The 25,956-nt window shown below is 41.3% G+C and overlaps 2 protein-coding genes across 2 annotated transcripts in view; both read left to right on the top strand.

Annotated features, from left to right (window-relative positions):
- The first annotated feature begins 11,802 nt into the window (after positions 1 to 11,802).
- LOC132869173 (neuronal acetylcholine receptor subunit alpha-9-II) lies at positions 11,803 to 18,086 on the top strand. Its single transcript, XM_060902506.1, has 5 exons — positions 11,803 to 12,748; positions 14,309 to 14,463; positions 15,215 to 15,395; positions 16,792 to 17,143; positions 17,271 to 18,086. The coding sequence occupies exons 1-5, from the start codon at positions 12,527 to 12,529 to the stop codon at positions 17,825 to 17,827; spliced, it is 1,467 nt and encodes a 488-aa protein (XP_060758489.1). The 5' UTR covers positions 11,803 to 12,526; the 3' UTR covers positions 17,828 to 18,086.
- A 6,304-nt stretch (positions 18,087 to 24,390) lies between these two features.
- The window catches only part of LOC132868380 (putative methyltransferase NSUN7), an 87,944-nt gene continuing 86,378 nt past the window's right edge, over positions 24,391 to 25,956 (top strand). The window contains exon 1 of the mRNA XM_060901218.1: positions 24,391 to 24,643. Coding sequence (XP_060757201.1) covers positions 24,607 to 24,643 — 37 coding nt within the window. The 5' untranslated portion in view covers positions 24,391 to 24,606. The remainder of the gene's footprint in view (positions 24,644 to 25,956) is intronic.

Genomic DNA, 25,956 nt, shown 5'->3' on the forward strand with positions numbered 1-25,956 from the left:
GTTCATTGTTCGAAGTGTTTTTCTTTAAAAAAAAAAAAGATAGTCCTCAATATATTCCGTCCTATATACCAAGTTTCAAGATGATATTTGTCACGTTTTAAGTTCTGCTGCAGGAAACCGACCCTCCGTCTTTACACTGATCTCAGCAGCCCACGGCATAAACCCACCGGACCTTTGGTCCAGGTGAGCTAAAAATTTTAATTTCTCACATTTCTTAGTATCAAAGGCACATATACAGTTGTGTTCAAAATAATAGCAGTGTGTTTAAAAATGTGAGTAAAGCTCAAAATCCTTAATAGTTTTTATTTCCATGCATTGGGAACACTGCACATTATATTCTACATCAAAACATGAAGAAAAATGTATCAGTGTTTTAATTACTTTACAGAAAATGAAGAAAAATGAACATTGGGCTGTTAAAAAAATAGCAGTGTCTGCATTTTTCATTACAAACTCCAAATATTGACTGTATAAACTGAAAAAAATCTTTAGGATTTAGTATTCCTGTGAATCACTAAACTAATATTTAGTTGTATAACCACGGTTTCTGAGATCTTCTGGCACCTGTGAACAGGTATTCCAGCCCAGGATGATTTGACAACATTCCACAATTCCTCTGCATTTCTTGGTTTTGCCTCGGAAACAGCATTTTTGATGTCGCCCCACAAGTTTTCTATCGGATTAAGGTCCGGGGATTGGGCTGGCCAGTCCATGACTTTAATTTTGTTGGTCTGGAACCAAGATGCTGCTGCTTACTGGTGTGTTTGGGGTCGTTGTCTTTTTGAAACATCCATTTCAAGGGCATTTCCTCTTCAGCATAAGGCAACATGACCTCTTCAAGTATTCTGATATATGCAAACTGATCCATGATCCCTGGTATGCGATAAATAGGCCCGACACCATAGTAAGAGAAACATCCCCATATCATGATGCTTGCACCACCATGCTTCAGAGTGTACTGTGGCTTGAATTCAGTGTCTGGGGGTCGTCTGAAAAACTGTCTGAGGCCCTTGGACCCAGAAAGAACAATTTTACTTTCATCAGTCCACAAAATGTTTCTCCATTTCTCTTTCGGCCAGTCGATGTGTTCTTTGGCAAATTGTATCCTTTTCAGCACGTCTTTTTTTTTAACAGTCGGACTTTGCGGGAGCTTCTTGCCGATAGATTAGCTTCACACAGGCGTCTTCTAATTGTCACAGTACTCACAGGTAACTTCAGACCGTCTTTGATCACCCTGGAGCTGATCATTGGCTGAGTCTTTGCCATTCTGGCTATTCTTCAATCCATTCGAATGGTAGTCTTTTGTTTTCTTCCACGTCTCTCTGGTTTTGCTGTCCATTTTAAAGCATTGGAGATCATTTTAGCCGAGCAGCCCATCATTTTCTGCACTTCTTTATGCGTTTTCCCCTCTCCAATCAACGTTTTAATCAAAACGCGCTGTTCTTCTGAACAATGTCTGGAACGACCCATGTTTCTCAGGTTTTCAGAGAGAAATGGATGTACAACATGTGCTGGCTTCATCCTTAAATTAGTGCCACCTGACTGACACCTGTTTTTTCACAGAATGAATGACCTCACTAATTGAACTCCACACTGCTATTATTTTGAACACGCCCCTTTCACTTAATTATTCAATTACACAGACTCAGGAACATGCATATCATGAATGTTGGGTCTGTTGGTTTTCTACGACTTTACTACACCTACTGGTAAATTATTTGCCATGTAGTAATAGAATTTCTACCAAAAGCAGTGATTGATCTGGTTAGTCATGTTGGACTGCTATTATTTTGAACACAACTGTACATTACTCGGCTCCTGAACGGAATGGGAGTGAAAGGACAGGCCTTCCGACAAGCAGTGAAATCACTCTCGGAGGCTGTGGAGCGAAGCAGCAACTGGCTGTGGATCAAGAGGAAGGACTCCAGCTGGGCTGTGAGACGACCACTGAGGGGTAAAAACAGAGGGGGGCACACCTGGGATGCCAGGTGTCGCCGTTGAACCTTCTGGAGGTGTCGTGGGCCTAAATCAATGAAACCTCAAGGAAGGAGGGTGCCCACTTGATGACCCCAATGAAGTTTTACTGCTCTCCCACTCGAGACAACAGGCAAGAAGCAATGCTGATTATTCAAGGGATTGCACCATCAAGTCCTACAAGCTCGACTCTACTTAATCAACACATATACCAACTTTCAAGACCATACCACTCATAGTTTTCAAGTTCTGCTCTGGAAACAAAACCTACCCCAAAGACCCTGAGAGACGAAGTCTGAAATTGTTTCCATGGAAACTTGAATCATTCACTGAATTAAAATTTCTCAAATTTCTTCGTATGAAAAGGCACATCTACATCACCTTGTTAACATGTACACCAAGTTTCAAATCCGTATCAGGAATAGTGTGGATTATGCTCCGGAAACGAACATTGCTCTTAGAAATTAAGTCAAAATCTTTTTTTTTTTGAATGTAAAAATTTTAAAAATACTCCATCTCGTTATCTGTAGCCGCTTTATCCTGTTCTACAGGGCCGCAGGCAAGCTGGAGCCTATCTCAAACCATTTATGGCAGGTAATTATGATCGCTCCAGAAATAAATGCATTTCTACCAATAAACCATGACTTTTTGTTGCTGGAAATGAGTAAAAATGTCTCAAATAGGTTGATTATTCTTATATTTGGTTTCCAGAAATCTTATAATTGGACTGACTATCATGAAGATATTTTTGCTTGCGACTGTGATGTCATTTTTTGCAGTGGATCTGGGCTGCATCGCAGGAAGATTAGTCCCCTCTGTGAGCTTTACCTTTTATGGAGTTTTGTGGGTGTGCCTCATGCAAATCAGCTGTGCTGGAATTCATCTCATCTCATCTCATTATCTCTAGCCGCTTTATCCTGTTCTACAGGCTCGCAGGCAAGCTGGATCCTATACCAGCTGACTACGGGCGAAAGGCGGGGTACACCCTGGACAAGTCGCCAGGTCATCACAGGGCTGACACATAGACACAGACAACCATTCACACTCACATTCACACCTACGGTCAATTTAGAGTCACCAGTTAACCTAACCTGCATGTCTTTGGACTGTGGGGGAAACCGGAGCACCCGGAGGAAACCCACGCGGACACGGGGAGAACATGCAAACTCCGCACAGAAAGGCCCTCGCCGGCCACGGGGCTCGAACCCGGACCTTCTTGCTGTGAGGCAACAGCGCTAACCACTACACCACCATGCCGCCTTTAAAAATACTTCTTTTCAAAAATCCAAAATTGCAAAAGGCAGCAGTTCACATGTTGCTTGATATGTGTACAAAGTTTCATGAAGATATCTTCAATAGTTTTGAAGATATGGCCTGGAAATGAAAACCTGACCAGACGGACAGACCAACCAACCGGGATAAAAGGAAATTCAGTAATTGCTTTTTTTAATGCGAGTTAGCTGCTTTTTTTTATTTAAAAAAAACACAATTTCAAATATTACCTAGCAAGCTTTGAATAGAATAGAATAGAATGCCTTTATTGTCACTATACACTTGTACAATGAGATTAAAAGCAACTCCAATAACAGTGCAAACAGCGTGTAGAGAAAAAAAATAAAAATACTCCATCTGGGCCGGCAGCTTTCTTAGGGTTCACTGCCTCTTTGTTGGGGGATATTCCCTAACTTCAGCTCAGTTGCTTCGTACCTGTTAGTTTCTGGTGATCTCATTATTTTTCATTTTCAGCTAGTTAGCTTGGTTATTTATTATTTTCTCATGTTAACTAGATTGTTTTGTTTGGGCATAACTTCAGCTAAATTGCTTCAGGAATATTCTCCCTCACCTGGGCAGTTTAGACATTGTTTTCCAGTATTAGTGAGCTAAGTTTTATCAACATTTGAAAATGTTAGCGAAGTTTTTTTTTTTTTTTTTTTTGGGGGGGGGTGTCTCAAACTTAATTGCTTTGGGAATTAGTGGTGTTCACTGGCTTGCTTTTGGTGCAAACATTATTTTCCAGTATTCGTTAGCGAGCTTGTTTTCATTTTCTCATGTTTATTGGCTGGTTTTGTTGTGGGAATATTCTGTAACTTGAGCAAAATTGCTTTGTGAATGTTGTATTATATTAATTGGTTAGAGGTTTGAATATTGGAAGGTGAATACACACTCATTCATCGTCAGAAGAACTCCAGTTGGGAAACTGGAAAAGTCAAGCAGAATATGGAAGCTTGTCAGTGACTGAGGCGTGTGTTGGGAAGTGCAAAGAAAACAATATGACAAAATTTACAACGTCAATATTGCACCACAGCCAGGGAACTTGGCTGGGGGGACAGCTGTGAATGTGTGAGTCATCCAGAATGTTGTCAACACACAAATATTACACACACACACACACACACACACACAAACCCAGCAAACATTTCAACCAAAAGCGTTTTGTTTCATAATCTTGTTTGAAGCTCGCAGTTTTCAGGGATAGTCCTTGAATGAATGAATTTATTCATTTCGAACATGTATAAAAAATGTATGTAACTATTTGTACATACAAAAGAAAGAAAACGAGAAATTAAAAAAATAAAATAACAAAGAGCTAAGACATTACAAAACACCGCACATTGTTCGAAAAAGGAGTGGGAAGAAGCACAATACTTTTTTAATTTCCCACCCCTTTTTAACTACCCCGAAATCCTAACTACATTAATCTCATCTCATCTCATTATCTGTAGCCGCTTTATCCTGTTCTACAGGGTCGCAGGCAAGCTGGAGCCTATCCCAGCTGACTACGGGCGAAAGGCGGGGTACACCCTGGACAAGTCGCCAGGTCATCACAGGGCTGACACATAGACACAGACAACCATTCACACTCACATTCACACCTACGCTCAATTTAGAGTCACCAGTTAACCTAACCTGCATGTCTTTGGACTGTGGGGGAAACCGGAGCACCCGGAGGAAACCCACGCGGACACGGGGAGAACATGCAAACTCCACACAGAAAGGCCCTCGCCGGCCACGGGGCTCGAACCCGGACCTTCTTGCTGTGAGGCGACAGCGCTAACCACTACACCACTGTGCCGCCCAACTACATTAATACACCTATAAGCAAAAACATATCCTGACTGGTTCATTTTCCATTTCCTGTGCATTCTGAATAAGATAATTACGTGTTCACATACACTACCGTTCAAAAGTTTGGGGTCACCCAGACAATTTTGTGTTATAAGTCACACTTTTATTTCCCACCATAAGTTGTAAAATGAACAGAAAATATAGTCAAGACATTTTTCTGGCCATTTTGAGCATTTAATCGACCCCACAAATGTGATGCTCCAGAAACTCAATCTGCTCAAAGGAAGGTCAGTTTTATAGCTTCTCTAAAGAGCTCAACTGTTTTCAGCTGTGCTAACATGATTGTACAAGGGTTTTCTAATCATCCATTAGCCTTCTGAGGCAATGAGCAAACACATTGTACCATTAGAACACTGGAGTGAGAGTTGCTGGAAATGGGCCTCTATACACCTATGGAGATATTGCACCAAAAACCAGACATTTGCAGCTAGAATAGTCATTTACCACATTAGCAATGTATAGAGTGGATTTCTGATTAGTTTAAAGTGATCTTCATTGAAAAGAACAGTGCTTTTCTTTCAAAAATAAATAAGGACATTTCAAAGTGACCCCAACACTTTTGAACGGTAGTGTATACCATATACTAAGTTAGTTCTAATATAACAATCAACCCTATTATAGATTTATCCCTCATCATCCTCCGTTAACATACTTCCTCTTCCATATACTTGTTTAAAAATATTTTTGTACCTTTTTTTAAACAGATTTATATTTGCACTTTGTTTTATTTCTGTCTACAGTCTGTTCCATAAAGTCACCCCACAGCTCGATACGAACATGCTTTTCATATTTGTTCGAACCTTTGTTTTTTAAAATTTAGGTCTCCCCTTAGATTAAATCCCCCCTCTCTCTCACTAAACATTCCTTGTATATTTTTTGGCAATAGATTATTTCTCGCTTTGTACATTATTTGTGCTGTTCTGAATTTGACCAGATCCATAAATTTCAACATGTGATTTTATGAATAGTGGGTTTGTGTGATCTCTGTATCCCGTTTTGTTTATTGTCCGTATTGCTCTTTTCTGTATTGTACATATCGGCTGCAGAGTGGTTTTGTAGGTGTTTCCCCAGACTTCGACACAGTAAGTCAGATATGGCAAAAATAACGAGTAGTATAGAGTACGCAAAGATTTGCAATCAAGAATATGTTTTGTTTTCCACAGAATTGCTGAGCACTTTGCCAGTTTTGCTCATATGTATCCTACATGAGGTTTCCAGCAGACTTTAGGATCCAAAATCACACCTTAATCTTCGCTTGCTACCTTCAGGGAGAATTATTCATTTGAGCAAGCCGTCCTCAAAGACATTTTCTAATATTTCCAAGATATCTTCAGGGATATTCCCAAATATTAGCTTGCTGTTTTCTTAAATATTCTTTAAAGCTAGACGGCCTTTCGATTTCATAAAATTTAGTTCCCTTTGAAATTTGGTCATTGTGATGTGTTTATTTCTGTATATCTGTGAAGAAACTCAGTCGTCCAGGTACATAGCAATCTGTGATTGGTTGAAGAGAGCAACTGGACTTGCTTGACGATTCTTGAAAACGTTTCGCCTCTCCTCCGAAAGGCAGACAGAACTGAGGAAGCCTTTCGGAGGAGAGGCGAAACGTTTTCAAGAATCGTCAAGCAAGTCCAGTTGCTCTCTTCAACCAACCACAGATTACTATGTGCCTGGATGACTGAGATTCGTCACAGATATGTTTCTACGCACTTTGGGATGAGATCCCTTCGACTGGTGCGGGAGTATGAGAGGACTTCCAGAAAACTGGCAGACATCTTAGCCAGAGAGGATCGTTCATTTTTGTCAACCTGGAACGACCATCACTGAACAGAGGTGGGTGTCTATGACATCAGCCGCCCACAATGCAGCCATCGGCATTCTGATTCGGATTCTATGATGATCCATGAGAGGATAAATACTGGATACTCCCTAGTAGTCAGACAGAACTGAGGAAGCCTTTCGGAGGAGAGGCGAAACATTTTCAAGAATCGTCAAGCAAGTCCAGTTGCTCTCTTCAACCAATCACAGTTTATTTCTGTAATATCTCAAAATATCAGGCCATTCTGCGGCTGGGAAGTTATTTAATTTGAGGGGATTAAAGCAAATGTGCATGAAATCGCTCGCTTTGCGCAGTCAAGCAGACAGAGGAAGTCCGTGTGTGTGCATGCGCAGGTTTACTTTTGACCGTGCACTAACAGCTGATCACACCGAGGTGCTCGCTGACCGCCGATATTTATTAGTTTGGTCCTGCGTTTCCTTTCCTTCGTATATAGCACAACGTCTTTTCTTCTCGCTTTCTTTCTGTGACTGTAGTCGGTCTTTCACGTTTCATTCGCACACTCACGTTCACCATTTTTCTCTCCTGTTTCAAGTTTGTATCCCACAATGCCTTGTACAAACGGGGAAAGCCCACCATGTGATGCATGACGTAGTATCTTGAATTGGGTCATGGTGAAGCAGGAAAACAATAGCGGAGAATTTAGCCACGTGGCCTTAAATTCATTATTTGTTCTATTTTAAAAAAAAAAACAATAAAATTGGGAGTCTGTGATTCGAATTCAGTAGCTTTCGGTCCACGAAGTAAAAATAATTGGGTGTCAGGGAAAATTCTTTTTATGACCTCCACTTGAAAAATCTGAAAGATAGTCTAGCTTTCATGTCTGTGAATTATTTTTAGGGATATCGTCTCTAGTTAGCTAGCTAGCTAGCTAGCCAGCTTCTTCAATATTCCGAAATGTTTGTGAGCTATCTTTAGCAATATTCCTGAAATTGAGCACGTTATCGTCATGGATGTTGTCTAATCTTTGCTAGCTATCTTCATGGAAAATCCTTCATATTTGCTAACTATCTTCACAGACCTTCTCGAATAATATGAGCTACCTATCTTCAGTGATGTTCCCAAATGTTACTTTGGTACAGTGGCATGCAAAAGTTTGAGCACCCTTGCTGAAAATGTCCTGTTACTGTGAATAGTTCAGTGAGCAGAAGATGAACTGATCACCAAAAGGCATAAAGGTAAAGACGACACATTTCAGCATTTTCTGCAAGGTTTGTGTATTATTTTTGTTAGTACAGTTGGAGAGTGAAAAAAGAAAAGGAACACCGTGTGAAAGTTTGGGCAGTCCAATACGTTTGAGTTCTCAGGTAACTTTTACCAAGGTTCCAGACCTTAATTAGCTTATTGAGCTGTAGCTTGTTCAAATTCTTTGTTAGGAAAGGTCAGATGATGCAGATTTCAAAGCTGTATAAATTCTCTGACTCCTCAAACTTGTCCCTAAAATCAACAGCCATGGGCTCCTCTAAGCAACTCCCTCGCATTCTGAATAATAAAATAATTGATGCTCACAAAGCAGGAGAAGGCTACGAGAACGTAGCAAAGTGTTTTCAGGTAGATGTTTCCTCAGATCATAATGTTATTAAGAAATGGCAGTTAACAGAAATGGTGGTGATCAAGGTGAGGTCTGGAAGATGAAGAAAACTTTCTGAAAGAACTGCTCATTGGATTGCTAGAAAGGCAAATAAAAACCCCCATTTGACTGCAAAAGACCTTCAGAAAGATTTGGCAGACCCTGGAGTGGTGGTGCACTGTTCTACTAAGCAGTGACAACTGAACAAATATGACCTTCATGGAAGAGTCATCAGAAGAAAACCGTTCCTGCATCCTAGCCACAAATTTCAGCATCTGAAGTTTGCAAATGAACATCTAAATAAGCCTGAGGCATTTTGGAAACAAGTCCTGTGGACTGATGAAATCAAAATAGAACTTTTTGGCCACAATGTGCAAAGGTATGTTTGGAGAAAAAAGGGTGGCAAATTCCAGGAAAAGAACACCTCTCCAACTCTGAAGCATGGGTGTGGATCGATCATGCTTTGGGGTTGGGTTGCAGCCAGTGGCACAGGGCACGTTTCACTGGTTGAGGGAAACATGGATTCGAATAAATACCAGCAAACTCTGGAAGCAAACATCACACCATCTGTAAAAAAGTTGAAGTTAAAAAGAGGACGGGTCCTACAATAAGACGATGATCCAAAACACACCTCAAAATCTACAATGGAATACCTCAAGAGGCCCAAGCTGAAGGTTTTGCCCAGGCCCTCACAGTCCCCTGACCTAAACATCAGTGAAAATCTGTGGATAGATCTCAAAAGAGCAGTGCATGCAAGACAGCCCAAGAAACTTGTAGAACTGGAAGGCTTTTGCAAGGACGAGTGTGTGAAAATCCCCCACATAAGAACTGAAAGATTATTAGCTGACTACAAAAAGTGTTTACAAGCTGTGATCCTTGCCAAAGGGGGTGTTACTAGGTACTAACCATGCAGGGTGCCCAAACTTTTGCTTCAGGCCCTTTTCCTTTTTTGTCATTTAGGAAATGTAAAAGATGAAAATTAAAAATATATATATTTTTGCTTAAAATATAAAGGGAATGAGTCATCTTTAACTTGATGCCTTTTGGAGATCATTTCATCTTCAACTTGCTGAACTGTTCACAGTAACAGCAATTTTGACCAGGGGTGCCCAAACTTTTGCATACCACTGTATCTTTGTAGATATGCCTTCATGTTTGTGATATCCCCTAAAGTTAGTGAGCTGGCTAGCTTCTTCAGTTTTCCTAAATGTTTGTGAATTATCTTTAGCAATGTTTCTTATCTTAGCTAGATATCTTTAGGGATATTCATTCATGTTAAATTGCTATCTTCACGGATATTCCTCGATATCGATGTTACTAAATGAAGGTAATGCAATGACGTCTTGACAAGTGTATCATCATCTCTCTCACATATCCATACACACTTATGAAATGTCAAGCTAACAGTGTATCTTTTTGCATATCTTGGACATGGTGTCTGTAAATTTGTGTTCAGCGAGGCGTGTGTAAGTGGTGGCAGATGGTTCACTGAATACATGCTGAGGCTGTGCGTGTGTGTGCGTGTGTGTGTGTGTTTCTCAGTGTTTTATGGGTAATGTTTTAGTACGTACACACAGAATGTCCACTTAACCTACAGGGAGGCAAAGCTACCTGCTATGCCACTCTGATGCCCATCTCTGGATTCTTGTGTGTGTGTGTGTGTGTGTTGGAACACCAAAATCACCAATTTGTACTGCACCCAAGCTTCTACACTCTACTATACAATACACGATCCAACAAGGAACCATAAAGGAAGTCGTGCCATTCATGAACTACCTGCAGAAATACACTAATACACTACTGAAAATAAAAAATAATGGTTTCTATATCTGTGCAGCACAGTGGTGTAGTGGTTAGTGCTGTCACCTCATAGCAAGAAGGTCCGGGTTCGAGCCCCGTGGCCGACGAGGGCCTTTCTGTGCGGAGTTTGCATGTTCTCCCCGTGTCCACGTGGGTTTCCTCCGGGTGCTCCGGTTTCCCCCACAGTCCAAAGACATGCAGGTTAGGTTAACTGATGACTCTAAATTGACCGTAGGTGTGAATGTGAGTGTGAATGGTTGTCTGTGTCTATGTGTCAGCCCTGTGATGACCTGGTGACTTGTCCAGGGTGTACCCCGCCTTTCGCCCGTAGTCAGTTGGGATAGGCTCCAGCTTGCCTGCGACCCTGTAGAACAGGATAAAGCGGCTAGAGATAATGAGATGAGATGAGGATGAGGTTTCTATATCCTCCATAGGAGATACTCGATGTCAGGCAAGGATTAACACTTGTCGAGCAGAGAACCCCAAAATTAAATCAAATAAAATGCATGGATAAATGAATTGATGCAACATGAACACATGGGGGGTGGCACGGTGGTGTAGTGGTTAGTGCTGTCGCCTCACAGCAAGAAGGTCCGAGTTCGAGCCCCGTGGCCGACAAGGGCCTTTCTGTGCGGAGTCTGCATGTTCTCCCCGTGTCCGCGTGGGTTTCCTCCGGGTGCTCCGGTTTCCCCCACAGTCCAAAGACATGCAGGTTAGGTTAACTGGTGACTCTAAATTGACCGTAGGTGTGAATGTGAGTGTAAATGGTTGTCTGTGTCTATGTATCAGCCCTGTGATGACCTGGCGACTTGTCCAGGGTGTACCCCGCCTTTCGCCCGTAGTCAGCTGGGATAGGCTCCAGCTTGCCTGCGACCCTGTAGAACAGGATAAAGCGGCTAGAGATAATGAGATGAGATGAGGATGAGGTTTCTATATCCTCCATAGGAGATACTCGATGTCAGGCAAGGATTAACACTTGTCGAGCAGAGAACCCCAAAATTCAATCAAATAAAATGCATGGATAAATGAATTGATGCAACATGAACACATGGCTCGAAGGTTGATGGTTGGATGAAGAAATGGACATCAGGTCAGTATGAACACGGATATTAAAACGAACTGGCGACACACCAGCGTCTTTTCTCTGCCTCCATCACCACGTTGTCTCTGCTGACCGTCTGCCGCTGATTGACAGCTGAATGGCGGCAAGGCTGGAGCTCAGCCGCATCTGGTTTCTGTGTGATGTGATATCCTCTTGCATCGAAGCACAAGTGTCTGGTGAGGCTTCTTACTGACAGTCAAAACACTGGGCTGCAACCCAAACCTTCTCTGACTTGCCAGAGAAGTGCACTATGTAGGAGCTGTTTTGAAATAGTAATAATTGAGCTGAATCACAAGTGTGTACCGTATACTGTAAATATTGAGCAGTGAGTCATTTGTGATGTCTGGCTGAAGTGTGTGAAATAAGCTATTAAAAATATTCCAGCATATACAGGATGTGTCATGCAATATGTAGATACAGTAGAGAATTAGAACTGCAGTGCAATGCACCAATATGTCCAATTAGGCGTGAACTCCTGTCCCGATATCGTCCACTGTGTTCGGAAAGATCTTAATCCATTCTCAGTTGTGGGCCATGTCTGGAATGATCCTGTATTAGGCTACCTACTTCATGTGCATGTGTTGTGCCAGAACAGACCGAACATGTGGACTAGACATAGCACCTGTATGTTCTGGAGTAATTTGGGACACAGTCATGACATCACAACAGAGTAAAACGAAACCACCTGGTGCACTGTTTCATTCCCCGACTTGAAGTGTGTGCTCATATGCTTCCATGAGCTGGATCATGAGCTTCACGGTTGCAGCTGTGTGCTTTGGAACGCTGTTCTTGGAGGGTAAGTGTGTTGTGTTTTCTTCTCTCCGCCTTCTTGTGTTTATTGTGAGACGGCTATATTTTTGCTCCGACAAGATCATTGAGACACCGATGTTCAGTTTCATGTCAATAGGGGTGAATACTTGCGCAGTCACAATTTTTACAGGTTTTTTTTGTAACTCATTTTGCAATCTATATTGAGTTTTTCTTCACAGTTCAATATTATGGAGGTTCATGACATCATCCCGGTTGTGACCATTTCAATTCTGGGTTGTTACGCAAAGTTCAAAGGAGGGTGAATACTTATGCAATTTTGTTGGACAACCCTGACTGAGGAATTAAGATGATGATCATGTGTGTAATCTTGTGTGTTTGTATGTGTGGGGTTTTTTTTTTTGTGTGTGTGTGTGTTCGTCCAGTGGCTCATGCAGCCCAAGGTCACTTTGCACATCAACTACTCAATGACCTTATGGAGAATTATTCAAATGCTCTGCGGCCAGTAGAAGACACAGATAAAACGCTCAATGTCACACTCCAGGTCACATTGTCTCAGATTAAAGACATGGTGAGTACATCCAAATTTTTGCGCTACTGTATTATTGGGGACCAGATGTTCTGAGTAACAACAGATCCGAAAGCGTACTATCTGTGAAATGATCATGGGCACCCTTGTTAGGTCCCCACTAAAGGTTTCGAACTCTGACCTGGTTCTCACAACATGGTCATATGATGCTGTCTCTGAGATAGTCCTGACATACCTGTTTTGAAACTTCTTCTGTTATCTAGTTTCCTTTCCCTGACCCCTATGACACCGTCCCTGTAATTTGATTCCCACAGTCTGGTTCCCATGATGCAGCTTCTGTCATATGATCCTGATGATGTGGTCTCCATGAATGAGCCCCCATGATGCAACCCCATGACATTGTCTAAACCATGTGGTTTCTACAGCCCAGCCCTGAAGATCAAGCCTTCATGGCGCAGTCCACCAAAACCCCGGTCTTTATGACAATGCCCCCCGTAAAGTGATCCCAGTTACATGTCTGCCCATGGCCCAGTCCTCACTACAACTCTTCTGATCCACTTCCGTTCATGAAACCTTTCTGAAGCAATCCCCATTCGACACAACCCCCATGACCTGGTCCTCATGACCCAGTCCCAAAATGCAAGGTTCTAGCCTTCATGGCGCAGTCCACCAAAACCCTGGCCTTTATGACAATGCCCCCCGTAAAGTGGTCCCAATTACACGTCTGCCCATGACCCACCAAACACAACGACTCTTCTGATCCACTTCCTTTCGTGAAACCTTTCTGAAGCAATCCCCATTCGACACAACCCCCATGGCCTGGTCTTCATGACCCAGTCCCGAAATGCAAGGTTCTCACCACACAGTCCTTTTGACACAACGTTTGGATTGTCTTCCTCCTCACAAACCAGTTGTGTCACGTTCTCTATGCTATACCTCCCAAGATAGTCTCCACAATGCAGTCCCATGATGTGCTCCTGGATGACCTGGTCCTCACAATGTAGTCTCTGTGATGTGGCCTCCATGACCTCATCCCTATGACCTAATTCAGGTAGCACGGCTCACGTCTCGTGACAGTCCCCATCACATGCTTCTTCACACCAAGTGGTCTTGACCGAATGGTCTCGAAGACATAGTCCCAGAAACAAGGTAGAAGGAATATTCGAAACAAATTAAACAAACACTCCATACCGACACACACACAGTTCTTTGCTGTGCTGCGAATGGAAAGAAAACACATCTTTATATAATGTGCTGAAATCTGAATTATTGAAGACATTAGAATCAGATGATAGCTAGTTTTCGATAACTATTACTTGTGAGAATGAATTGTGACACTCTTCACTTGAACACATGAGCATTTAGGATACCGCTTGAAAGAGTTTGGATATAGTCTAACAATCACACCTTCAAATAACCTGATCCTAAGCAAGTGTGCGTCTCGTTGTCCACAGTGTGTGAGAACCACAGTCAGCCATTACGTCAGTGTTAATCTTGATCTCTGACTCTGTCTAGCCAGGTGTTTCATGAGCCTGCTAATCTCACTGTTACAAGATCAACTCATTGAAGCACAGTATTGATTGTGTGTGTGTGTGTGTTTAGGATGAGCGTAACCAAGTTCTTATAGCGTACCTGTGGATAAGGCAGACATGGTATGATGCCTATCTGAAGTGGGATAAAGATGAGTACGATGGCCTCGAGGTCATCCGCATCCCCAGCAGCCTGGTGTGGAGACCCGACGTCGTGCTTTACAACAAGTAAACACAAACATGTACACACACTGGCAGATCAGACCTCGTGCTGGACAAAATGTACATTAAAACACATATTCAGAAATCACAAACCAGACCAAGTGTTGTAGAAGAGAAATGTCTTTTATACTAAGAGTATTACATCCCTCATATCCCTCATCAAAAAATTCCCATGCAGGGATTGGCCAAGGATGACTCACGTGACAAAACAATTCCACCACTGATTCAGCAACGTATCTCGTGACGTCATACTGTAAATAAAAAAAGAACGGATATGGTGTGAGTCAGTCATGGTATATCCTGGATATCCCATGAACTGATGTCACAATTTCAAGCTATGCAACCGACTCCGTGAAAATTTCTGTGTGTGGGTCTACGTGTCATGATCATGCCTGGTGAAGCAGGCAATAGCATTGTAATTAATTAATTAAAGGTGAAACTGCAAAAGTATGGTACATTGGCATATGCAGGTCGAAGGTCGTACCGACGTAAACAACAAACATGGCTGCCTCCAGTGAGTTTATGCTGAGATTCAATTTTAACACTTTTTTAGTTTGGAATTTTTTGATGAAGCACCAGGAATTATGGATTCTCTTCAGTGACTGGCATCGTGCTATTTTTTTCAGGGCTGTGCCCGTCTGTACTCTGCCAGTCACCTCAGAGAATCCTTAATTTCAACCAGAGCCTATACAACTACTTTTTCCATTCAAAATTTTACATTCAAAATATGTGTGTGTGTGTGTGTGTGTGTGTGTAGAGCTGATGAAGATTTACCTGGCCCAGTAGACACTAACGTTGTGCTCCGGTACACTGGTGAGATCACATGGGATGCTCCAGCCATCACTAAAAGCTCATGTGTGGTAGATGTGTCCTACTTCCCTTTCGACAGCCAGCAGTGTAATCTCACCTTTGGCTCTTGGACTTATAATGGCAATCAGGTACACAAATGCACACACACACACAGTTGTACCACTTTTCTTTGATCAGAAAACTCATGGTCAAGTGAGTAAGTTTGACGTAATCATTCACACTTAATATGTAGATGATATTCAATTTAATGAGCAGGACCGTTCAAATTATTGATAATTATACAGCAGTTTAGTGTTGGAGGACTTGAGACCGGTCTCAAGACTTTTTGAAGGTCTCATCTCAGAATTGAGCGCATTTTTACCGGGTTTTGTCTCAGTATCGAACACAGAGGACTGGATTTTATTTCAAGACCGGTCAAGACCACAACTGCAGGGGGATATCACTCAAGTGCCTGTGCACTGTCTGGTTCATTTCTTAATGTCATTATTGTGATTGGATGTCAAAATTCCTGCTTCAAATGCATCCAATCACGTGACTCATTGCTAATTTGAAATTTTCGTTCTTGTTAATGGCCATCACCCCTCCCCTACCTCTTGACACCCACTGGTCTGGACTTGGTCTCATCCCTTCAAAGTCTTGGTCTTGTCTTGGTCTTGATACACTCTGGTCTTGGTCATGACTTGGTTTTGGTTTCGGTGGTCTTGACTACGACAGTACAACGGTTAGTTCTAGTCCACTAATTCGATCAGTCGAGTGGCCTTCCAAGAATGCCTATATTTCCGATAACTGCACTGGAAGGTTTGACTGTTTGTATTTCTCCACTTGTCTGTGTTCACTCATAAAATTACACTTCCGAGTTCATACAGTAGTGTGAGCGGGGGGTAGTGGTGGAGCGATGGATTAAGGCTCTGGGTTACTGATTGGAGGGTTACCACCAAGCTGCCACTGTTGGGCCCTTGGGCAAGGACCTTAACCCTATCAGTGCATCCTATCTACATCAACCCCACAAAGAAGTGGGAAAAAAGATGTAAATAGAAGAAGACAGTAGTGTTTGCAACGTCATCAGCAGATATCGCAAACAATGCTTTTCAGGAATAGAACTTGAAAGTCTAAAAGTACAGTACATCAGAAGAAGATGAAAAGGAAGAAGGGATGGCAATTTCATGGGAAGCACCTTTAATGGCAATGTACAAATCAATGTGAGTTCGTGAGCCAGCTATCTGATGTGCTATAAGATGAGTGCGGTTTCTTCAGGACATATTTCAACAGAAAACAAAATATTTGGCCATGTTTTGTCCGTACTGTCAGTTACTCATTTTTAATTTATTGTTCAATGAACTTTTGGATAAAAGCAATACTGCATTTGGAGTCCTGTGGTTATATTGGCAACGGTGGTGATTAGCTCTGGCACTTTCCCCATAGGTTCGAGCCAAATCATAGCAGTGCTGATATTCAGTATAGTGTCACTCTAACGCATGCGATATTGTTTAATTGTAACAATAACTTAAGTTATTGTTGACTCAGGTGGACATCACCATGGCGATGGCGAGCGGTGACCTCTCAGATCTGGTGGAGAATGTGGAGTGGGAGTGTGATGGCATGCCTGCCACCAAGAACGTGATCATGTACGGTTGCTGCTCGGACCCGTACCCAGACATCACATACACACTGCTGCTACGCAGACGCTCCTCCTTCTATATCTTCAACCTGCTCCTGCCCTGCTTTCTCATCTCCTTCCTGGCGCCACTTGGCTTCTTCTTGCCCGCGGACTCGGGTGAGAAGGTTTCGCTGGGTGTCACGGTGCTGTTGGCGCTCACTGTCTTCCAGCTGGTGGTGGCTGAGAGCATGCCACCCTCCGAGAGCGTGCCACTCATTGGTGAGCCAGTGATCCTCCGTACGCAGATTCATTTGAAATCACTCACTGTATCTGGCTGAGATTCATTTGAAATCAAGTGATTCGGTGACTCAATGAATGAATGAACTAATTCATACTGTTGTCTCAGGTAAATACTACATTGCAACAATGACCATGATCACGGCCTCCACCTCTCTCACCATCTTCATCATGAACATCCACTTCTGTGGTGCTGAAGCCAAACCGGTTCCTCGCTGGGCCAAAGTGCTCATAATTGGCTACATGAGCAGGATCTTCTTTGTCTACGAAGTTGGAGAGAGCTGCACCTCACCGCGAGTGCAGAATAAAGATGCAGACAAATGCCAGACACAGAACCCTCAAAGGAAACCAACCAGGCAGAACCCAAAACCAACCAGGAACCCTTCAGGTCTCCCGTGCTGTCCTGATGATGAAAAACTACTTCCCCCAAATGTGACTTTTGACCCCTGTATGTTTTGTGGGCCGCATAGTGGTGGTTTTGGGGGAGACCCGAAGCTCATCAAGAACGTCGAGTACATTGCCAACTGCTTCCGGGAGCAGAAGTTGACTTCTCTGAAAGTGGCTGAATGGAAGAAGGTGGCCAAGGTGATGGACAGGTTCTTCATGTGGATCTTCTTTGCCATGGTCTTCCTCATGAGCATCCTCATCATCTGCAAGTCGTCATGACCCCATCAAGGTATATACCCAGAATAACGCTTGCTTGAATGGACGTACACGTGCACATATCCTGTACATACCCGACTATAAGGGGTGTGTCTGCTGGTGAGTCTGAAACCGGGTGGCGTGTGTGTTCTCATGTTCCTCTTTCATTCCTGTGGTCATTATTTGTGTCTTGAAATGAAAATAGTGGATTGTTAATGATGAACCATTGTGCTGTGAGAAACACTGTGACTGAGAACTCCAGAAAAGAAGGATGTCACATTCCAGAATGCTACAATGTACATGATTGGTAATGTATCTGAATTATGATGGGATTAAAAGTAATGGATTCTGATGACTGGCTGAGATTTCAATTTGGTTCCAGAACTCTCACGCCAATGTGTCTGATGTCTGAAAAACAGAATGCTGATGATTGATTATTCTTATAACTGATGATACAACATAGAATACACCTAATTTTCTCAGAGTTCCAGAACCCCACAATGCACGATTGGCAGAGTGTTCAAAGATAGAATGCGCATGATTGGTTCAAAGTTCCAGAATACTGTAGCTTGTGCACAGATGGCTGAGTGATCCAGAATAGAATGCGCTTGATTGGCTGAAAGTTCCAGAGTAGAATACACATGACTGGTTCACTGTTCCAGAATCAAATACACATTGGCTAAGAGTTCCAGAACTCCCGAATGCACAAGGATTGGCTGAGATTGCCAGAACAGTTTGTGTGTGGTTGGCTGAAAGTTACAGAATAGAATGTGTCTGATTGGCTGAGAGTTCAAGAATCGAATGTCCATGATTGGCTGAGAGTTCCAGAATGGAGTGTCCATGATTGGCTGAGAGTTCCAGGATAGAATGTCCAGGATTGGCTGAGAGTTTCAGAATAGAATGTCCAGGATTGGCTAAGAGTTCCAGGACAGTGTGTCCATGATTGGCTGAGAGTTCCAGAATGGAATGTCCATCATTGGCTGAGAGTTCCAGATGAGAATGTGCAAGAGTGGCTGAGAGTTCCAGAATGGAATGCCCAATCATTGGCTTAGAGTTCTCGAGGAGAATACACATGACTGGTTCAGTGTTCCACAATAGAATACGCATTGTTATTGGAGAGTTCCAGAACTCCAGAATGCACAAGAATTGGCTGAGATTGCCAGAACAGCTTGTGTCTGGTTGGCTGAGGGTTCCAGAATAGAATGTGTATGATCAGTTTCAGAACGGAATGCCCAGTGATTGGCTGAGAGTTCCAGAGGAGAATACACATGACTGGTTCAGTGTTCCAGGATAGAATACACATTATGATGTAAGAGTTACAGAACTCCAGAATGCTCATGATTGACTGAGAGTTCCAGAATAAAATGCACTTGATTGGTTCAGGTTTCCACAACTGCACGTGGTTGATAATTGGCTAAACTTTCAGGAACTGTCACATCTAGAAATACTAAAATACAGTATGCATGACTGGCTGAGAGTTCTGGAAGAGAATACACATCATTGGCTCGAATTTCAAACTCTAGAAAACCCATGTTTTCGCTGAGAGTTCCTGAAAAACCAGAACCCACCTGATAATTGGCTCAAATGCCAGATTACAGATGAATGGCTGAGAGCTCCAGAATAGGATGTGCAGAGTTCCATAAAAGTGCTCATGATCGGTTGAGAGTTCTGCAACAGAATGCACATCAATTCCAGAATGGACCCCGATGTTGATTATTTTCCCATAACAGCACACCGGTTTGTTTGTTTGTTTGTTTGTTTGTTTGATACTTCAGAAATGGTGGGATCATATTGTATTACTCTTTTGCCTCCACTAGAGGGCAGCATCCTCTAATACTGATTGTCTCCATGGCATCCACACTGAACAGATTAAGGAGGAGGCTGTTGAGTGTGGAAATCACTCACCAAAGAAGAACTGTTTTATTTCTAAAATAAATGTGTTTTACTTATTGAAGAATTCCTTATACATTCTGGCTCGATATGAAATCACATCTTTTTTGTTTTTGAAAACAAGCAAATAAAAGTGAAATAAAGATGATTTTTACCAGTGAGCCCGATGTGGAAAGCGTTTCATTGCAGGCATGCATGAGTGTGTGTGTGTGTGTGTGTTTAAGAGAAACTAGAGATTAGAGAATGCAATCAGAGAAGTTGTAAACTGTTTGGCAGCATGTGGTAGAATGGTAGCTTGAAGCTCCACAGTCTTTCTTCTCAAGTGATTCGGAGTGTTGAATCAGCAGCTCGGGATGAAAAGCTTTTTCGAACTGAGTGGCTCTCACAACACACTCTATCTAAATGCTTACGACTGCAATTACACAAGCCCTTTGCTCAATCAGAGCAAATTTACTTCCAAATGGCCAATGAATCCTGTCATTATACGATGGCAGGGCCACATCTGGAGCACGCTGATAGGAGATGCACCTCGGCTGACCATCTTTATGAGAGTGACAGTCAGTGCGTTTACATGCACATAGAGAAAATCGAATTTCTGCCATAGCTCGACTGAAATCAAAGTTCTAAATGCCATGGAAACACCTTAGCTTGGCTGAAATCGAACCAAACTGGATTTCTCGTAATCAAGCTACGTGACCTAGATTATGTGATTGTAGCCGAGCTACTTAGTGCATGTAAACCCTATCGAGCTACGTAGTCAAGCTACTTACTTCAGCGCTGCCCCTTCCGGAAGTGACGAGTGACGAGACCACAAGCGGGAAACACAACAGCCTCGGTCGGCATGACAACAGTAGTAGTAGCGAGCAGCAGAAGAGGTCAGGAGGAACAAGGAGAACGAACGTCGTCGTTCTTCTTGTGAACACGGAACTGATAACTTTGTTTATACTCTTGAATAGCTCTTCTTCATGACGACAACCGGAAGTGTACCAACACGATGGGGCGTGTAGCGCCACCTGTGGCTCGGGTGCACAATGTACCTCACACAATAGCTCGATTTCCTTGTGTGCATGTAGGATTGGATTTCTCTGGCACCCCTGCTGGGACCCTTAGCTCGATTACCGACAGTAGCTCGATTTGGATGTGCATGTAAACGCACTGAGTGAGAGAGAGATAGAAAGAGAGGGACTAGTTTATGATAGGCCGCACCTTTCCTCTTATTATTAGAACACGTCTGCCAGCGGTAGAACTTTTTTTATTCTCACCAGAGATGGTTGATTTCAATTTGTCTATGTTATTATGACCATCAGGACCTTCATTTTCCACAACAGTCATCAGAATGCTGTGAGTTTGAATCCCACATGCAGGGCAATGCCAGTTTATCATAGATCCTTACTCCTTGGGTGGGGCAGAGGATTAAGTGTGCAACTACATGCCTTTATTGAGATGAAATAACACAGACAGTTTTTGTATGATTATCCACACACACACACACACACACACACACACACACACACATCAGTAAGGGTTTGAACCACCAAGGTGCTGGTATAAATGGTTCTTTTCCACTAATAGATGGAATATTAAAGTTGCAACTCAGTGCATTGCTGCTATTAAACAGAATCTTGGTCAAAACAGTGAATCCAAAATTAAATCTTATGTGGATTTGGAAATACAAATTACATCCAAGCTCACAAGGGATGCACGTAAACAGCTTAGTCTGTTGTTATACAAATATTTTAATGGATTGAACCTCTGCAGGAGTTCTTTTAAAATCAAATTGTTGTTGTTGTTGTTGTTTTTTTTTTTTGTGTGTGTGTGTGTCTATGCTTAATTTTAAAAAGTGAAAGAAGGAACATGTATCATGTTGAATATGAGTGCTTATTAATGTTGGTGACGAGATCAATTTTGTTTTTGTTGCTATTTCATGCAGAATTTTCACTTTTGTTTGAGGTTTCTCTGAAAAACAAATGCACATATAATATTGCTAATGTATTGTCTGGCATTTTACCTTGTGAACCAATTAATAAAGTATTGCTTGTCTGCAAACATACTTTTTTATTTTGTCTGCCAACTTGGTTGCAGGAGGTGATGTTTTCACCTCCATTCGTTTGTTTGTTTGCCCATTCCCAATATAACTCTAAAAGGAGTGAATGTATTTGGATGAAATTTGGAGGAAAGGTGACCCATGGGCCAAGGAACAATTGATTAGATTTTGACGCAAATCCATATATGGATTAGGATACAGGATTTTTTGTCTTTTCCCAACGTAACTCAAAAAGTCGTGAACAGATTTGGATGAAATTTCATGGACAGCTTTTGTATTATCTGAGGTTCAAGTGAATTAATTTTGATGTTGATAATTTGTGACCTGGCGGAGGTATGGACTTTCCCAAGTTCCCATCTATTTTACTGTGTTTGTTTGTTTGTTTACTTCCTTATTTATTTTATCTCTGGATTTTATATTCGTTTTTTGTTAAAAAAAGGCTTTGTTTGTTTGCCTGAGTTTTCTCTAAAACACAAATGTACATGCAATATTGGACATATATTTTCGGACTTGAGTATTACTTGTGAGCTTTAATTGCTTAATTACATCAATTAAAGAATACATTCATTACTAATTACATTTATTAATGATTTTTTTTATTTTGTTTTTTTTGTTTATTTGTTTTTCTGAGACTGGTTTGTGTCATACAATATTTCTTTGGTAAAATGTTTTAAGAATTTCCAGAGAGAGAGAGAGAGAGAGAGAGAGAGAGACCTTTTTAAAAAATACAAAAGTTTTTACTTTTATTCAGTTTTTCATAAGTTTTTAGTAAGTTTCTCTGAAAACAAATATACATACAGTTTTGGACTTTCTGATATTAGTATTATTTCTTACTTTGGTATCAAATTATTACTTTTTAAAATGTTTGTTTGTTTGTTTGTTTGTTTGTTTGTTTGTTTGTTTGTTTTTCTGAGACTGATTTGTGTCATATTTCTTTGGTAAAATGTTTAAAAAATTTCCAGATAGATAGATAGATAGAGAGAGAGAGAGAGAGAGAGAGAGAGAGAGAGAGAGAGACCCTTTTTAAAAAATACAAACAAGTTTTTATTTTTATTCAGTTTTTATTCAGTATTTAGTAAGTTTCTCTGATAGTATTATTTCTTACTTTGGTATCAAATTATTACTTTTTAAAATGTTTGTTTGTTTGTTTGTTTGTTTGTTTGTTTGTTTGTTTGTTTGTTTTTCTGAGACTGATTTTTGTCATATTTCTTTGGCAAAAATATTTTTAAAAATTTCCAGAGAGAGAGAGATTTTTTATTTAAAAAGTTTTATTTTTATTCAGTTTTTAGTAAGTTTAGTAAGTTCAGGATGTTTTTTCTGAAAACAAATGTACATATAATATTGGACTTTTTGGTATTATTTCTTACTTTGGTATCAAATTATTACTTTTTAAAATGTTTGTTGGTTTGTTTGTTTGTTTGTTTGTTTGTTTGTTTGTTTTTCTGAGACTGATTTGTGTCATATTTCTTTGGTAAAATGTTTAAAAATTTTCAGATAGATAGATAGATAGATAGATAGATAGATAGATAGATAGATAGATCCTTTAATTCAGTTTTTAGTAAGTTTCTCTGAAAACACATGTTCATACAATATTGGACTTGCTGATCTTTGTCTTGTTTCTGACTTTGGTATCAAATTATTACTTTTTAAAATGTGTTTGTTTGTTTGTTTGTTGTTATCTCAGACTGATTTGTGTCATATTTCTTTGGCAAAAATATTTTAAAAAATTTCCAGAGAGAGAGAGAGAGAGAGAGAGAGAGAGAGAGTGAGAGACTTTTTATTTTTTAAAAAAAGTTTTTATTTTTATTCAGTTTAGTAAGTTCAGAAAGTTTTTTCTGAAAACAAATGTACATATAATATTGGACTTTCTGGTATTATTTCTGGTATTATATAAAATTATTACTTTTTAAAAATGTTTGTTTGTTTGTTTGTTTGTTTGTTTTTCTGAGACTGATTTGTGTCATATTTCTTTGGTAAAATGTTTAAAAATTTTCAGATAGATAGATAGATAGATAGATAGATAGATAGATAGATAGATAGATCCTTTAAAAAATACAAATAAGTTTTTATTTTTATTCAGTTTTTAGTAAGTTTCTCTGAAAACACATGTCCATACAATATTGGACTTGCTGATCTTCGTCTTGTTTCTGACTTTGGTATCAAATTATTACTTTTTAAAATGTGTTTGTTTGTTTGTTTGTTGTTATTTCAGACTGATTTGTGTCATATGTCTTTGGCAGGAACGTCGTAAAAAGATACACAAACAAATGTTTTTCAAAAGCATACACGTATTTGTACTGTTTATCTTTTCATCAGGACAGAAAGTCTCTGACAGCCCGTTTTCTTTCACAAGTTATGATCCGAATTCATTCATTAAAAAAGAAAAAAAAAAAAGAAAGTCAAATAAACACACAAAATGTACTTCCGGAATCTGACGTTTCCTTCGTGACATTCTCATTTGCATAAAGTTACTCTGGTCATCAAACTCCGCCCCCTTCTCGTCACGACTGTATCTTGTCCACACATGTTCCTCATTTGCATAGAGTTGCCATGGTAACTGGAGCGTCCCGTTTCAGCGTGCCGCATCGCCGCTCTTCTCTCCTGGCGTGAGGAGCTGACTGTCAGCGAATTCCGCCAGAACCATCACACACACAGGGCTGTTTATAAACAAATAAACATGTATACACACGGATAAAGTCAGCGAGAGATATTAAAAGAAAAAAAACCCCACAACCACCAACTTTCCATGGCGTGGAAGACGGAAGAGAGAGGCAGAGACTCAGGGAAAGATTGGAGAAGTCGCTGCGGGTGGAAGTGCACTCAGCTCGTGTGAACATTAACACTGGCTCGTGAACTCAGTCCCATCTGCATGGAGAGCAGCCTGAAAGATCCCTTCTCCCAGTTTGGTAAGTGTGAAGCTCTGGAAACATTGTGCACTTGACTCGTGTGACATGGATCTGAATTCAGTCACTCCTGGGTGAATTTCTCAGCTCCAGTATTGGACTGGAACACATGTCCATGTGGTGTGACTGGTTCAAAAAGGAATAAACCAGTTCAGGAGGTGCTGATATTGGAAAGCCATCAACTTCACTGAACTCCTCTTCATACTAGCCCGTTGTTGATTATTTTCCTATAACAGCACACTCCTTGTGGGTTTTATTCTAAACTTATCAACAGCTCATTTGAATACTAGATTCTGATTGGGGCGGCACGGTGGTGTAGTGGTTAGTGCTGTCACCTCACAGCAAGAAGGTCCGGGTTCGAGCCCCGTGGCCGGCGAGGGCCTTTCTGTGCGGAGTTTGCATGTTCTCCCCGTGTCCGCGTGAGTTTCCTCCGGGTGCTCCGGTTTCCCCCACAGTCCAAAGACATGCAGGTTAGGTTAACTGGTGACTCTAAATTGACCGTAGGTGTGAATGTGAGTGTGAATGGTTGTCTGTGTCTATGTGTCAGCCCTGTGATGACCTGGCGACTTGTCCAGGGTGTACCCCGCCTTTCGCCCGTAGTCAGCTGGGATAGGCTCCAGCTTGCCTGCGACCCTGTACAGGATAAAGCGGCTAGAGATAATGAGATGAGATGAGATTCTGATTGGTCAGTTACAGCATTCTGTTATTTATGAACAGCACCGAACAGGGCCCCGTGACCCCTCCCTTTGTCAGACCATACATTTTTTTCAATAGCCGCATGAGAATATTAGAAAAGCAGCCACTGTAATTTTTCTAACATTTTTTTTTTAAACTAGATTGTTACCTCAGCCTCATAAGGGTTTCTATAACCTTGTATGGACTTGTCTGTGAAGATTCTCAATCATCCAGGTCATAGTAAACTGTGGGTGGTAGAAAAAGGGCAACTGGACTTGCTTGAAGATTCTTGAAAACGTTTCACCTTTGGGCGTGAAAACCCAGTTCTGCGCAAGTGCAACATGATCACACTAGAAAGCATTGTCAAGCTGCCAGTCTTTTTAGTTGCGAATTCCTCTTGTGTTAATAATTCGCCATGTCAAAACAAGCAAAACTTTCCTCCTTCTTTCAACGTGAAAAGAGGTAAGCATCCATCCATTATCTGTAGCCGCTTATCCTGTCCTCCAGGGTCGCAGGCAAGCTGGAGCCTATCCCAGCTGACTATGGGCAAGATACACCCTGGACAAGTCACCAGGTCATCGCAGGGCTAACACATAGACAACCATTCACCCCATGGTCAATTTAGAGCCACCAATTAGCCT

The sequence above is a fragment of the Neoarius graeffei genome, chromosome 20 (assembly GCF_027579695.1).
Source record: "Neoarius graeffei isolate fNeoGra1 chromosome 20, fNeoGra1.pri, whole genome shotgun sequence".
In the NCBI taxonomy this organism is placed as follows: Eukaryota; Metazoa; Chordata; class Actinopteri; order Siluriformes; family Ariidae; genus Neoarius; species Neoarius graeffei.

Coding starts and splice junctions, on each gene's coding strand:
- LOC132869173 (XM_060902506.1), top strand. CDS start 12,527: ATGATGATCATGTGTGTAATCTTGTGTGTTTGTATGTGTGGGGTTTTT. Junction 14,464..15,214: donor GACGTCGTGCTTTACAACAA/GTAAACACAAAC, acceptor GTGTGTGTGTAG/AGCTGATGAAGATTTACCTG. Junction 17,144..17,270: donor CGAGAGCGTGCCACTCATTG/GTGAGCCAGTGA, acceptor CTGTTGTCTCAG/GTAAATACTACATTGCAACA.